Below are 15,682 nucleotides of genomic sequence, written 5' to 3'. Positions count from 1 at the left end.
ATGTGATGTGTTTCTGAGTGAAAATTGAAATGAAGAGGTTGAACATAAAGTAATTGTAATAGTGCATGTGAGAGAGTAAAAAACAGGACAGGTAAGAGATTCCCAGCAGGTATTTGGACAGACATAGAGCACCAGCTAGGGCGTAATGAGCAATTCAAATACACCCAAGACAGCAGGAGAAATATCAACATATGGCAAATGATTACAAGCTGTTCAAAAGACAGAGGCCATCGCAGCTGTGGGGGTATTAGGAATATGTATTAGGTATGGCTCTGCAGAAGGAACCATTTGATGTTGAAATGCTTCATGTTTTCAAGTGCCCTTGACAACGCTGAATATTGAAAATGATGTCAGTAAAACCTTTGTTGAGAAGACCAAGGACACTTCACTTTTTGAGTGCTGACAAACAGACATCGATCTAGTATAAATTTCAGAGTGCAGACACACACATACACACACACACACACACATACACACACTGTACAATGCTATTTGAACTGAAAATATTTGCATAAAAACTACATCTGAGAGAAGAAAAATTATAGTTCCGACTAACACATTTATTATTATGTTTTCCAAAACAATTTAGACTACAATCTTAGAATCCATCACAGTGAAGTGTTTCAAGATAATGCAGTAATAACCAAATCAATCTTCATTACCACTTAACGACATTGTTATTTTGAGTTATATTTGCTACAACATGTAAAATAGGTGTTATTGTTCTGTAAGTAGGCTATGGGTTACTGCACAGGTGTTTAGAGCTGCAACAATTAGTCCATTAATTGATTAGTAGATCAATCGAAAATCAATCAGTCATGTTTCAAGAAAAAATACCAAATATTTGCTGGTTCCAGCTCAAATTTGATAATTTCATGTTTTTCTTTGTTTTATGACAGTAAAGTGAATATCTTTGGATTTTCGACTGTTGGTTGGACAAAAATAAAATGTAAAGACATTTTTCACTATTTTGACATTTTATGGACAAAATGATCAATCAATTAATCGAGAAAATAATCAATAATAAAAATAATCATTAGTTGCAGCCCTAGAGGTGTTGCAAAAAATTCTGTGGCCCATCAGATTCTGTTTTTGTCATCCTTTATCACATTCTGTATTTTGATAGCTGTTACCAAAAGTTGTGCCTCCATAATATTTAGATGGGTATAAATTGTGATAGGTGTGAACCAAAAAATGTGATCTTACAATATATAGATTAGGTCACAAATGATTTAAACTATAAGGGGGAAAAATAATGGACCCCATGGATACAGGGGGTCACATATTTTGGTGAGTTGAGGACTAACAAATATAACAACTAACGTCAGATTTGTGATACACCTACAGTACATCACAAGTAATACATTTTGTGACCCTGTCTGCATCTATAGGCTCTTTTTTTATTTGAGGAAAGTTAGTGAGGAAATTCGGCCACAATCAAACTGGTCAGAGAACCTGGTGGGTCACAGAATTTGATGTAACACCGGCCAGCAGGGGTCCTCAGTGCACCGTGTGGTGGCCAGACAGAGTGCCATACGTAAAGGGACTCATAGCAACAACAAACGTGTAACTGATATACTTCACGTAGCTGTTTTGATTGAATGAATACCAAAAATAACGGCTCACCTACATCAATGTTATGTTTACTGGAAATAAAGTAAGATATAATACATATACTGCTCTTAAATATTGTTATTGAGCGGTTGTTTAACATTAACGGTTAAAAATCGGTCCTGAAGTCCACACGAGGATGGTCGTGCGTAAATGATAACCCTAGATTTACGACGGATCTCGCGAGAATGGTCATTCTACCCCAAACCAAGGTCTTTCCCTAACCCTTACCAAGTGTTTTTTGTGCCTGAACCTAACCAGACCTTACCCTAAGCGTTGTCACATTATAAAACATCTCTGCCTTTTTTCAGTGACAAACAACGCGCACAATGAAGAAACAACGCGTACGAATCTCGCGAGACTCTTGCAAATCTAGGGTTACCGTCCAGACACGGCCAGGGGGTGGACACGACCCACAGCACGAGGATGCGCGCGCGTCTTGGCAACGGAAGTCGAGTTTTGTTACTGCCGATGATAACTTCCTCAACCGAAGCTAAAACACAAAACCATAACTGTTTTAAAGTAAAAATGTCCGCCTGCTGCGTGTCTGGTTGTAAAAATCGACATTCCTCATCCAGCAAACTCAAATTTTACAGAATACCATCCGGATCCAGGCCGTTTCAGGCCAACCGGCGGCGTTTATGGCTAAAAGTTATCAAACAAGCGAACGGCAGCACCGAAGAACTCAATGGAAACGCTCGTATCTGTGGCGCTCATTTCATATCAGGTAAGATAACCGGTTTGCTTTCATTGTAGTAGTTTCATGCTACTGCAGCTAGCTGACACATCTGCAAAGCTGGTTAGATTTAGTGGAAAATGTGATGTAAAGTTGTCTGAAATCTTTTGTGTGTTTACAGGAGAAGCGTCCATGGACCACGACAGTCCTGACTTTGTGCCTTCTGTGTTTACATGCACCAAACCTAAACAGAGCCCGAGCCCCAAGAAAAAAGCGAGAAGGAGAGACATGTAAGTTTATGTTGCTAACTACAAAACGAGTTAGCGCTAACTGCGAGGACGTACTGTAAAATCGTCTTTGTTTGTAGGGTGGTGGCTTGCAAACCAGCAACAACAAAACACGATGAAACTTTACATTAGCTTGTCATGCATATACTTTATTACCGTAACTGTGTTATAACCCAAATCTAGCTCCTTGTCATTTTGGCTCGTGAGGACATTTGACTTGAAGACACAAAATTCAAGTTTTTCATATAGAACTAAAACGATTAGTTAGTTAATCTATTAGTTGGTCAACAGAGAAATAACTATTTTGATCATCAATTAATCGTCTCAGTCATTTTTAAAGAATAAATCCAAAACATTATGTGGTTGCAGCTTCTCAGATGTGGTGTTTTTCTTTGTCATACATGAAAATAAACTGAATATCTTTGGGTTTTGGACTGTTAGTCAGACAGATCAAGCATTTTGAAAACATTGGCTTGGGTAATTATGATGGGTATCTGTCACAGTTTCTCACATTGTACGGAAAGAACAGAGCTGGATAAACTATTGTAATTCACCACTGTCACAACTGAACATGGTTTCTGTTTACAAGTATTGTGATTGTCATTTTGCATTTGTGCCATTGTAAACAGTCTGTAAACTTTAGCTGTTAGTGGATAATGGTACAGTACAGTAGCTAACTGCTTCATATTTTAGTGTAAATTTACAGCCTGTCAGACCTAATACCATCTTTATTTCAAATGAAGAGTGCAAACTTTTCCTACTCCTCTTCGAAGAGTACATATATGTGACACACTTATTTATAAGGTATTTAAAGAAATTTGTTTTCACTATTTTTTTCAAAGGTTTTACAGCCGCAGAAAAAGGCGCCATCGAAGCCAAACAGCCAATGTAGAAACAGAAGAAACTCCACCTGGTGCTGATTCTCATATGGACCTTGAGTCCTCTGTTTTAATGGAAACTACAGGAAGTGAACTTTCAGAAGAAATACAGACACCATCAACCCCAACAGTTTCAAAGGTAGCCATTATTTTTTCCTGCATTTATTCTATGTTTTTTTTTAGAAAAACACAAAACCTGTATATTCAACTTTGTGTAATTATTGTGTTTAGGAAGCATAAAGGTTTACTTGGGAGGGTGGACAGCGGGACTAGTAGCTGTTGGATCAATAGAGGATTTTTTTCTTGGCTGTAAGAAAGAGAACATGCTGCATCTTCTGAGCTATATTTTTCCGCCATATCTTATGAAGAAATTGTTTCTTATTTTATTGAGTTTAACTCCTCCACCCTTCTCTGTGTCTATTTTTTAGAAGAGAGAAACATTGATTACAGAAGCCAAGACTCCACAAACAACACCCAGCCCAAACAAGACATTACCTTCACTTAAATTACCAGCAGGCATCCCAAAACTAAGCAAAATGAGCCCTGTTGTGCTGCTAAAACCTCTAATTTCACTGTCAAGCGGGTATCAGTGTGAGCAGTGCGATCAAAACTTCACCAATGTCTCACAGTTTATAAAACACAAAGAGCAGCATGAAGAAGAACAGTCCGCTCCCTGTGAGATTTGTGGAAAGCGCTTCGCGAGTCAGGCTCTTTTCACGGAGCACCAATGCGTCCACACGGATGAGCCTTCCTTTCCGTGCAACATGTGTGATCGATCGTTCACTTCAAGCCATAACCTCAAGCGTCATAAGCTGCTGCATGTCAGAGATGGCAGGAAGTGCAGCAAGTGCGGCGTCCTGTTCTGTCGACGTCACAACCACGTTTTATTCCTGCCACAGACGGAGTCTATAACTGAATCTGAGCAAGATTCTTCCATCATTGAGTCACAAAATTTGATGCCAGAAAACGATCTGCCGGAGGAGCTTGAGCCAAACCAGACAGCTGATCTGGCTGATGACGCTAAGAGCTCCCTGACTATTATACCTCAGCTGTCAGCTACTGACCAGACTGTTTTGCCCACAACCAGAACCCCTGAGCCTTTACCCAAGAGCCGTAAAGCCTCACTGCTAGCCTCACACGCAAGAATCTTAACAGAAATCCCTTTACCCAAGTTGATTAAACCCTTACACTCCTCTGTGCCGCCAGAACCCCAACAGTCAAGTAACCCAAGTACCTCCTTTCAGTTTAAGCCACCACAACCACCCAACTACCCTGCAGACTTCATTCAGCCGCATCTCCCCCTACATCCACAACTCCCATCCTCGCTACAGATCTTTTCACCGCAGTGCCTCACCTCAGCATTACTTGAGGTTAAAAGAAATTATAAATATATTCTCAGCAAAGAAGTGAATGTCAAGGAGAAGAAAAGGAAGAAGCAGGAGAAGGAGAAGGATCATGTGAAGGAGGAACCGTGCGAGACGCCACTGATTCCTCTGGTTGAACAAAGCAGTGTGCAAGAAAAGAAGGAAAGAACAGCTTATGACCTTGAGATTGTGCTCTGATGGAAACAGTGGAGGAAGATTTTTACACTTTAAAAAACAGAGGCTGTACTTTGTGTTACTGGGATTTAGCCTCTGAATGGCTTGTTTGTCTCAGCCGTGATGTTTCACATTCCACCACTACTTGTACCAAGACTTGAGCTTTCTATCATTAAGCTATTAAGCCGTTCTGTCAAACTCGATGGTGTGTTTGGACGACACAAGATAAACATGAGTTTCTTTGGATTTATGTTGAAGGACTTCAACTGTTATTATATGCTGCACTTTTGCGTCCAGCATGAAGTGGTTCCGTTTTTTAGTGTTCCTATGATATTACTGTTAATGTATCGGTTGCATGTTTTTTTTTCCATAGTTTTTTTTTGTTTTTGCATGTAGACCTAACCTGGTTCAGCACACTGATATATTTTAAACATGCTGCATTAATTAATGTGAGTGACTGAACTCTAATGCTGCTATTTTTATTTACTGATGATTCTGTAGTTGAGATGCTGCCACTTGTTACACTGATGAGATGAAATTTCTTTGCCCACTGTGCCCACCATTGGTAAATAATACTGTTCTGTATGTAGGATCCGTTTCTGACCCGGATTGCAAAACTGTGCACCAGGTGGCATTTTGACTGCAGGCTATATTCTGTGCTTGGCAATTTGTGGAGTAATCAGTTTTGGCTGTGAGCAAATCCGCAGTGCTATGACTTGCAAGAATATGACTATCATTATCTAGCATTATATCTGAAAAGAATTGTCACTGAATTTAGTTTTCCCCGACTACCTCAGCTACCCAGAGCCATACAAACAAACATTTGTTGTTTTTATATTATAGAAATATATTTGCATACGATGTATAGTTTTGTTCTCTCACTTTGTAAGCAAATACAGCAATTCCGGTATTTGGGATACACAAGTGTTGCATTTTTCCGTTTGCTTGTGTGGACTAAAATCTGGAAGTGGTAGAAAGCTGGGTGGCATACTGAGCAAGGAAACTACCTTTCTTTTCCTTACCAGCAAGCACCTAACCTGCTAAACAGTAACTGAGCAAGACACTAGTTCCCCACCTGCTGCAGGGCAGCTGTTTTGTAGCTAACACTGACCCCCAAGTCCAACATATTGCATTATAATACCATTACTGTGTGCATCTTTTGAATGTAACATACTCACTGACTTTGAAGTCAGATGTTTAAAACGGTTTGTTAACGTAATCTTGTATTTGTGTAGTTTTTAAATCTACTTTATATCATTCAGTCAGTCAGTCAGTCAGTGAATGACACTTTTATAACATTAACTGTTTCCAAAATGTTTTCTTTGCCTTTCATGCCACGCTCACTGTGATAGCATTTGGGTATTGCAACAGTCATCAAAACACTCCATTTGAAATAGATGAAATTGCAAATGATATTTTGGTGGCTGTGCTTCATTTGCTAAATAGATTCACTAAAGTAGACGCACTGGAGTTGAGAAAATCTGAAATGGACGTATTACTAGATGATTGCATTTGTAGATGAGACTCCAAACTACATTGCGACCATATCAGGCTGATTCTCACTTAGACACAGAAAGAAGAGATGAAAGAAATTAACGTTGCAATATGTCTAAACTGAAATATAGTCTGTACGTAACGATGTATGCAGAAATAAAATGAGCGTACTATATTTGCTGCAGTTTTCTTGAGTTATAGAGCTCTGGGGAGGGGGGGGGGGGGGGGGGGGGGACAGTTTTGTGGACAAACTGTCCATGGCCTGATGGTGGCACTGGAGGGATTGTTAAATTGACCCAAAAATGTCTCTCTGCTTTTCTTGGATTGGACTCTTGTCACTGTGTCATATTGCATTGTAATGGCCAGTTTGTTCTGTGAGCTGCAGTACAATTCCATAGCAGAAAAAAGCCCAGAGTATAATAACAAGATGCCTTCATGCCTTCTTTCACTGGGTCTTTTTGTCACTGTGTTTAGTTGTGGTTCTCAAAGGATACTTTTCAACTACTGCTCGGTTTTGAAGTAAAACAAAATAAGGCAGCTGCTCAAAATTACAACCTATAAACCAGTCTACATAGTAACATGTTTATCAGAGTCAGTTTTATTGCCAAGTAAGTTTGCACATACAAGGACTTTGTCTAAATGTTGTGCATTATAATCAAAGAATAGAAGGTAAGATAAAAGGATCTATATCTATATAGTAAGAAAAATACCACAAAAAGCAGGTGGTAAAATATATAGATACAATTTTACAATAAAGAATAAGTAAAATCTGTTTATTTGAATGTACAAGTCAGATTGTTTAGAGGACTAAGTGAATATACTTTTAGGTTGCCAGGTTGTGATAAATCCTTCTGATTGGTGTTTATCCTCCTCTAGCATCTAGACCAATGTATTATTCGTTTATTAACATCTACAATGGCGGAAAGGTACAAACGGTTTATTAGAAAGTTCAGCCCGTTCAGCACATTCATGACTTACTAACATTTATAACTGAATTTATACTTATTAGAAAGAAGGAGGCCCATGGTTTTTTAACATGCAGAATGTATAATTTATTAGAAAGTTAGATCTGTTAACCTTTATTAAAGGATCTTTTCACAACCTGGCAACCCAAAGGTTCTTATTAATAGCTTATTACTGACAAGTAGACAGTAAAAGATTTTCATCACTAATAAATCCACAACTTCTAAACCCTTATTAGAGAATGGTACCAATATTGTTTGCATTATGTAGAATGTAAAACTGTAGTTAAGCATAGTTTAAAGTAAATAATATACACTTACCTACAGTAAAAATACACAAGACAGTCATATTGCTAAGGAACAATATTTGTTTTTGCCTGCTGTTTATGTTTTTCTACAATTTTACTTTTGGTGCTGACAACATATTGCACGACTTTCTGAGCCAGAAATACAATTTGATTTCTGTTCTTAAATCTGGATTTGTGAATAAAGAATTGTGGCAAAAGAAAAAATGGGTCAAGTGTTTTTATTGGTTTTTATTACTCATGCCGACAGCGCATTCCTCCGCAACCTCTTGTACCACATCTCAGAGCCAGATGAGAGTTCACAGCCTGCCGTCTGACTCCATCTGCACGCTGTACACGTCCAATTGGTGGGAAGGCACCGGGGAAGCACTGGTAGCTAATCCTGATTGGCCATCTCCGCTGTCACTCAAGGCTAACGGCGGCAGTGATTGGCTGACATCCGAGGATCTAAGCAGTAGATTGGTCGGTACGTCTTCGCGTGGCTGCATAGATGACAGGCAAGTGGTGCTGATGCTGTGACAATGGGAGTCATCCAGATAAGCATCATCTGGACCGAGTACGCTTAAAACACAGCGGCAGCACACACGCGTAACTAACAGTACTGTGAAGGACGTGGAAGCAGCTGTGTAGAAACACATAGAGGAACCTCCAGCTGCTGCTCGGAAAGGGGGTAAGTTTTCTCCTGGAAAACAAACTGACATGCCCGGGGGTTGGGGGTGGAGGTGGGGGGGTCCAGTTAGCTGTTTTTGATGTGGGGGGCTGGGGAACAGCTCTCAAGTACGTTGGTAACAAGACTGTACATCCGCTGGCTAGGTGAAGCAAGGTTAGCAGTCTTTAGCAGCTTTTAAATCTGAGATGCTTTGCTCTATTTATGACATACTGTAATATAAATGCGGCGGTTTGTAAGGCAGCTGCGAGTCAACTCATCCCCTTGGTCGACTGCATTGCGGAGAGCTACATTAGAGCATGCCTTGCAGAATAGCATGTGTCTAATATTCTTCTTACTGCCCAGTAAATAAGTCTTCAGTACAGCGGTCACTAGGCCTAAATCTGCATGTTATTGTGCTCTGTTCTTCATGCTTTCATTCTCACACGTGGATCCAGTTTAATGCATTTGTTACCAAATAAAAATATTATATATTTAGATACCAAAAACTAAAAAGACAAAAAAAAAAAAGTCTGACAGCTATTGCATGGATATGCACAGATTTGTAGTTGAGTTGCTTTGCATGCTGGGATTTGAAGTTTGAGACGGTGTGTGTTGCAACTTCTTGCAAGTTTGCGTATGTGTGCACATACAGTATGATGCACAGATATGCAGACACTGCTAATACAGATGCCATGTTTCTGTTGATGTAACAATGCAGTGTTTGGCGTCTCTTCCTTTTTTAAGTCTAGTGATGGGAGCGTTCAGCCGACAGAAGTTTTTCCAGGAGCTTGCTCACGGCTGCCTGCTGCCCACAGCTCAGCAGGGTCTGGAGCAGGTATGGCAGCTGCTGGTTATCTGCCTGCTGTGTCGGCTTCTCTGGATGTTGGGTGAGAGTCTTGTTATTTTGTGCCTCGTCAGTGTTATTCACCACTTCATACAGCCTGCATCATCATAGTCATCTCCTTTATTTTCTTTATCTTGCTCCGTCAGGCCTCCCATCTTTTGTGAAACACCTGGGCACAGTGGCTGGAGGTTTCTACACCCTCTACCTGTTTTTTGAGCTTCATATGATCTGGGTGGTGCTTCTAAGCCTACTCTGCTACCTCTTCCTCTTCCTGTGCCGCCACTCGACCATCCGAGGCACTTTCCTCTCCATCACTGTGCTCATCTACCTGCTACTGGGGTAAGAGGCAGCTGATACCTGATAGCTCAGCAGCATATATCAAGAGAGCCTTTGAAGTGAATGCTTTTCAAAGTCAGTGTTGCAGAGTTTAATTTGCCGTGAACTGCATAAAAAACAGACTATTCTTGTATAATTTCATCAGAGAGCTGCACATGATGGACACCACCAACTGGCACAAGATGAGAGGTAGGGCATGCATCTTTTCTTTTGGCAGCAGCACTTGACACATTTCTGCTGGATAAAAAAACATTAAGTGGGATTATTCTAGGTATTCATTTATATTTGGCATCAATTATGGTTTTATTTAGTTTTTATGGTGACTATTTAAGTGCTGCTGCTGTCATCCAGGTTCACAGATGGTGGTCGCTATGAAAGCCATCTCTCTGGCCTTCGATTTGGACAGAGGTGTTGTGACCAGCGTACCCTCACCCATTGAGTTCATGGGCTATATTTACTTTGTGGGCACAGTCATCTTTGGTCCTTGGATCAGCTTCAACAGCTACAAAGAAGCTTTAGAAGGGCGTAAGCTGGTAAGTGTGATACAGTATCTCTGAAGTATGGAAAAAGGTGAGGATTATTTAAAAGATTTATTCTGGGACTAGCTGCTAACTGTTCAAATCTTTTTTTTTCTCAGAGCTTTTCGTGGCTTTTAAAAGTGTCTGTTAGCTGGGTGAAGAGCCAGATCTGCCTTGTTATTTCCAACTGTGTGGCACCCTACCTCTTCCCGTATTTTATACCTGTTTATGGAGACAAGCTGCTACGAAGGTAAGTGGAACATAGATGTAAACAAATCTAAATGCCTGTTTCTTCTCCGGCTTGCATTACACATCATCTCTTTTCTTCTATTACCTGCTTCGTTCACAGCAAAAAGAGGAGGAAGATCAGGTAATTGCATCCGTATTTTCTGATTACCACCCGTGTAACGCCCTGACCTGCATGCATGTACCCACATCACTCCCCCTCTCTGTGCAGCCACATGTGTACCAGGACACTCGTCTCACCCCTTCATTAACCGAAACCGTTTCACCATCTTGATAACCGTGGTGAGACGTAGATCATCATATGGCAAGTCAATAAAACATTTGTATCAATGTCAATGTGTCACTAACATTAACTACTACATCTTCTCTCTTTATCCCGTTGCTGCTCAGAGGTACAACAGCAAAGTATGTCTTTTAGTGTTATAGTGTAATAATTAATTCATTACATTGGATTTTATCTGATATTGGAATGTAATAGCTGTCTGTTTTTTCCTCTTTTAATGTCATTACATCAGGTGGTTGCTTGCGTATGAGAACACAATGTCTTTCCACTTCAGTAATTATTTTGTTGGTTACTTGAGCGAGACTACTACTACTCTGGCTGGAGCAGGCTTCACCGAGGAGAAAGAAAACCTCAAATGGTCAGAATTTCATACACAACATTAACATCACAAGTGTGTTTCTTTTTTGTGGACATTTTTAAAACAGTCCGCCACTTCTTTACCTTTTTGTTTTCTAGGGATATGACCGTATCCAAGCCGCTGAATATAGAGTTTCCTCGGTCGATGGTGGAGGTGGTGACGTCATGGAATTTGCCGATGTCTCGCTTTCTGCACACCTGTGAGTTATAATGTTAACACCGATTGCTTAATGGAAGCAGCTGTTTTTGCTTTTCGTTATAAATGGGATGATAATGACTCGTTTAAACGGACACTCAAGCAAACCGACGTTCTCATTTCACAGATGTTTTTAAAAGTGCTCTCAAATTCGGGACGTTCTCCGCCGTCATGGTCACATACACAGCCAGCGCCCTTCTGCATGTGAGTGCTTTGTGGAAGTCTTACATAAGAAATTGTTATGTATCTGTGTCAACAAGTGGATGGTTTTGATTCTAACTCATGTGTCTGGTAGGGTCTGAGTTTTCATCTGGGTGCTGTGCTGATATCTCTCGGGTTTATCACGTACATTGAGCACGGTAAGACACCGCCTAATGTCTCTTTTCCACATTAGAACATTTCCATTTACAGAAGGTGCTTAGCTTCACAGTAATGATGAATTGCACCTGCTATTACTCTCTGTTTCTGTTCACCGCAGTGCTGTTTTTTACCTTGTATGGTTAAAAAGAAACCCCTCCTCTGGCTTTATTTTTAATGCTTTGGTCTTGTTTTGTGTTTCAGTGTTGCGGAAGAGGCTTGCAGCCATTTTTAATGCCTGTATACTGTCAAAGAAATGTCAGCCTAACTGCACTCACCAGCACAAAAAGGTAATACGCACCTTTCTCTTCCTTTCTTTTTCTTTTTTGAGAAAATGGCCTTTATTTCCCGACATTTAAGATTATCAGTTTTGTTCAGGTTTGCATAAATATTAAAGGGGTAGTTTGACATTTTAGGAAATAGACTTATTTGCTTCTTTCAAAAGAGTTACATGAGAAGATTGATAGCACTCTCTCTGTCTGTAAATATGAGGTGGATGTTTTTTACCTTCAACCAGAGCCAGGCTAGCTGTTTCCCTCTGATTCCAGTCTTTATACTAAGCTAAGCTAACAGTTTCCTGGCTCCAGCGAGTGGTATCAATCTTCTCATTGTACTCAGCAAGAAAGCGAATGAGTATTTTTTCCAGATGTAACCTATACTCATAGTTTTTACAGCTGCACATTTAAAAAAAGGTTTGTTACATTGTTTATGGGTTTAATTTTCATTCTTGTTTAGATATAATTTTAGGATTGTTCCTTGCTTCATGTTATACAAATAGAAATCCCAGTTTTGACCACAGGACTGCAGTGTTTTGTGCTTGTTTTTAACATATTGTGGTTTCCCCTCTGCTATTTCATTTGTGCAAATGGCCATTGTACTGGCATTGCTGGCACTTCCTTACAGAGCAGGAGGCGCTCAAAGGGGGCCTACCTAGTAGATCTTCTGCCTAGTTAGCATTCAGGAAAAAAAATATGTTCTCTATTTTTACCCTGCACATGAACAAAAATATGAAAACTAAGCCCCTTAAAAATTTTCCCTTTGATTTAGCCTATAATAAGAATACTCCTCAATGGGCAAAATATCTATCATATTAGAAAACACAAGAAATATTATGACTGTTAAAAAGATATAATTACTGTATTAGTAAAGTAGTGCGGACATCAGGTTTTAATGCCAGAAAAAAACACATCTGCTGCAGTTAAATTACAGCAGCCCCAATGCTCTGTCTTTCAATTGATATATTTTGGGAGTTACCTGGCAAGATGCCCAGCAAAAACCCCTTATGTTAGATTGGTTATACACATCAAGAGCAGCGGGTAGAGGGAATAATGACTCATGCCAGAAAAAAGCAGCCTACATGGACTGTACAACATCACAATTGAGGCAACAATACATTTGAAAAAGACACAGATTACAATGAAAAGGATATGGATGAAATTGTCTAGAATCCTTGTTCCCACATGATGCGTTCTCTCTCTCTCTCTCTATCTATCTCTGCAGGAGCTTTGGGTGTATATGATTAATATAGCATTCAGCGCTTTGGCAATACTCCACCTGACGTACCTGGGCTCTGTGTTCAACTCCAGTGTGGACTACATGGAGGAGGATGAGGTGAGGTCACGACCTGACTATATTTATACACTCTGTACTCATGAAATGTACAGCACACTATCTGACATGGATGTGAACGCGTGAAATGCTGTATAGGAATGCAACCTTAGCTGGTTTGTGTATGAATAGTTTTGGATTATTCTTTTTTAGAGAGTGAGAATAAATGCAACCAAGAACATATTAATGATTTCCATTTTTATTATAAAAATGTTTTCATAAAAGGTATAAATAAGGACAGATTGAGCTTACATAGTATGTACCGCCCCCTACAGGACGATATAACCCATCATACCATTCAAAAGTGGTCAGAGCTGAGCTGGACGAGCCACTGGGTCACGTTTGGATGCTGGATATTGTACCGCCTCATCCTCTAATAATAAGAGACAAGAGGAAAAGTGAAAGAAGCAATAATGAGAGATGAAAGGCTGGTTCTCCACTTCTGCACTGTGACTTTTAACACGCATCAGACCGAAGAGAACAGAATCAACCTTGTGTACAATAAACCAACACGCAGCGTTCAGGTTACGCTGCATGTTGGCTGGGTAATCTATTATTCTAACCTGCTGGGGACTAGTTTTGATATCCATGAAATGATAGCCCGCTCCTCCCTCTTTCTTCCCCCCGTATCGCATCCTTTTTATCTGAGCTGCAGTTGACAAGCCCTCATGTTGTGACAGCAGTTACCGATGTCTCACTGTGAGTCACAATCGATACCTATCAGCATGGTGGAGATTGGCTGCTCCTTTCTGTGGACCCACGATAGAGCCCATTATCTAGGTTTCAGAGTCAGCCGCGCCAGATGTCCTCCAGATGTGGTTTTCCCTTCACCTCAAGTGTTTTTACAATCGTATTTTTAGGTTTAAAGGATAAGGCTGGTGATATTCTCTAGTTTTCCAACAATTCACATGAAAATACCAAAACCAGCCTGCCTGTGGCTTTGAGCCCTGAGCCAATTCAACATAAATCTTAAAAAAAACAGATCATGAGTATATACTTTTAATTTTTTAAAAAAAGGCTATATCATTACCTAAAACACCTGGGCACTGTAGTTTTTAGCAAATATTACTTGAATGGGAGTAAATAGTGTATTTGTTGGGATCTATTCTCAGCTGCTGATTTACGTTGGATTGACACAAAACAAACTAGGGAAGGGAACATGTCTCCCAGCGCAACTGTGTGTGGCTCGTTCATGAGGATTTAATAGTTTTCGGACAACAATGGAGGTCTGTCACACGGAGACAATACTAGTAGGCTGAACTGATTTTGGTTTTGGTCTATTCATGAGATTTGTTGGTAATAAGAAAAATACTTATCCTTTAACAGAGCTTGTTTGTTTGAGCATGTGTAAGACAACAAAGAGTTTACATTTGAAGGAAAAAAAGCACAGGTTATAAGGCAGAAATGTCATTGTTGTCAGTAATTATTTCCCCTTTTGTGAATTTTAGATAAAGAAATTTAATCAATAAGGCTATGAATGGATTTTTGTGGTATCCTTTCCTAATAGTGGTTGTATTTTGTTTTGTGTTATTTTGATAATTCTTTTATAATTTGAGTTCTTTGTCTTTGCTTAGAGAAGGTCTTGTTAATATTTGTGAACATTTAAAACACCCATTCACTCTTCGGTATTGATAATAAAAGTTTAGAATCAGGGTATTACACATGTTAGTGTAGGACTAAAAATGTTTCTCTTCCAATTCATGTTACACATTCAAGATGAAATTATAGAGTACATCCTATTAAATATTTATCCTTAACCACAGATTTTTATTACACTGCTGCTTTTAACGATGCATTTACGTAATTGATAATTACCTGATAAAAATAACAGGAGTGTCTGTGTCAGATTGTGTTCACATACTATCTATATCTTTCTTAAATCTAGAACATCAAAGGATTTGCTTCTTGAGAGTGCAACAGATGTAGTGTTTTAGATTAGAGCCTGAATGTTTGCCTGAGAGCTAATACCACTCAATCCAACAAGTACTTTAAATACTATTCTAATATTTACTTTGAACCAACTTTTTTTCCCCCTGTAAATGTGAAGGCACTGATACACCTGTGATATTTTTATAAAATTTTACATGAAACCTGGTTTGCTGTCTTTGTTTAATTGAAAGTGAGAAAAATACAAACGTGTCTGAGAAGATGTGAAATGTTCAGGAATAAACAAAAGTCAGATACATGCTGGAGTGCTTTACGAAATAGTCGTTTATTTGAATAATTATTTACAAGAAGAGTGTATGGACTGTTAGACAGTCAATCCTCAGGCTAAATTAGGGGAAGATTGCAAAAGGGTGACAAACTGGTTTTTTGCTCAAAGAATTTGTCCGGTTTAATCTGGAGTCTATTTTTGAGCATCCAATAATCCAGAGTGGACAGTGTGGGGAAGGGGACAGAAAAAGGTAGGAGAGAGGGGAGGGAAGGGGTGGTGGGAGGGTGGGGGGGACAGAGGTTGAACTACAGATGGTGATGGATGGAGATCAAGTTCACTTTCTGCCTCTGTGAGAGGTGAGCAGATGCTGTATTGGAAGGCC

The 15,682-nt window shown here is 39.6% G+C and overlaps 1 protein-coding gene across 3 annotated transcripts; it reads left to right on the top strand.

Annotated features, from left to right (window-relative positions):
- The first annotated feature begins 1,558 nt into the window (after positions 1-1,558).
- On the top strand, positions 1,559-15,565 carry LOC122982062 (protein-serine O-palmitoleoyltransferase porcupine-like). 3 transcript variants are annotated; one of them, XM_044351055.1, is made up of 18 exons: positions 1,719-2,338; positions 2,469-2,577; positions 3,417-3,591; positions 3,881-8,421; positions 9,145-9,287; positions 9,391-9,583; positions 9,726-9,769; positions 9,932-10,113; positions 10,218-10,348; positions 10,448-10,468; positions 10,735-10,749; positions 10,860-10,985; positions 11,084-11,184; positions 11,308-11,384; positions 11,476-11,539; positions 11,742-11,827; positions 13,038-13,148; positions 13,421-15,565. In XM_044351055.1, exons 5-18 carry the CDS (start codon positions 9,152-9,154, stop codon positions 13,520-13,522), a joined length of 1,389 nt encoding a protein of 462 aa, XP_044206990.1. In that variant the 5' UTR covers positions 1,719-2,338; positions 2,469-2,577; positions 3,417-3,591; positions 3,881-8,421; positions 9,145-9,151; the 3' UTR covers positions 13,523-15,565. The 3 variants fall into 3 exon arrangements, with proteins under 3 accessions (XP_044206989.1, XP_044206990.1, XP_044206988.1); XM_044351054.1 differs by lacking the exons at positions 9,145-9,287; positions 9,391-9,583; positions 9,726-9,769; ... (9 more) ...; positions 13,038-13,148; positions 13,421-15,565 and adding an exon at positions 1,559-1,657 and having other exon boundaries at positions 2,208-2,338; positions 3,881-7,247; XM_044351053.1 differs by lacking the exons at positions 9,145-9,287; positions 9,391-9,583; positions 9,726-9,769; ... (9 more) ...; positions 13,038-13,148; positions 13,421-15,565 and having other exon boundaries at positions 1,910-2,338; positions 3,881-7,247.
- The last annotated feature ends 117 nt before the right edge of the window (positions 15,566-15,682 follow it).

Source organism: Thunnus albacares, chromosome 5 (assembly GCF_914725855.1).
Source record: "Thunnus albacares chromosome 5, fThuAlb1.1, whole genome shotgun sequence".
Lineage (NCBI taxonomy): Eukaryota > Metazoa > Chordata > Actinopteri > Scombriformes > Scombridae > Thunnus > Thunnus albacares.
Note: the sequence above shows the minus strand (reverse complement) of the source record. Positions and strands in the feature narration are given on the sequence as shown.

Excerpts from the sequence above, each read along its gene's own strand:
- LOC122982062 (XM_044351053.1), top strand. The coding sequence starts at position 2,038 with ATGCGCGCGCGTCTTGGCAACGGAAGTCGAGTTTTGTTACTGCCGATG. Across the intron at positions 2,578-3,416 it reads AAAGCGAGAAGGAGAGACAT|GTTTTACAGCCGCAGAAAAA; the intron begins GTAAGTTTATGT and ends TTTTTTTCAAAG. Across the intron at positions 3,592-3,880 it reads CAACCCCAACAGTTTCAAAG|AAGAGAGAAACATTGATTAC; the intron begins GTAGCCATTATT and ends TCTATTTTTTAG.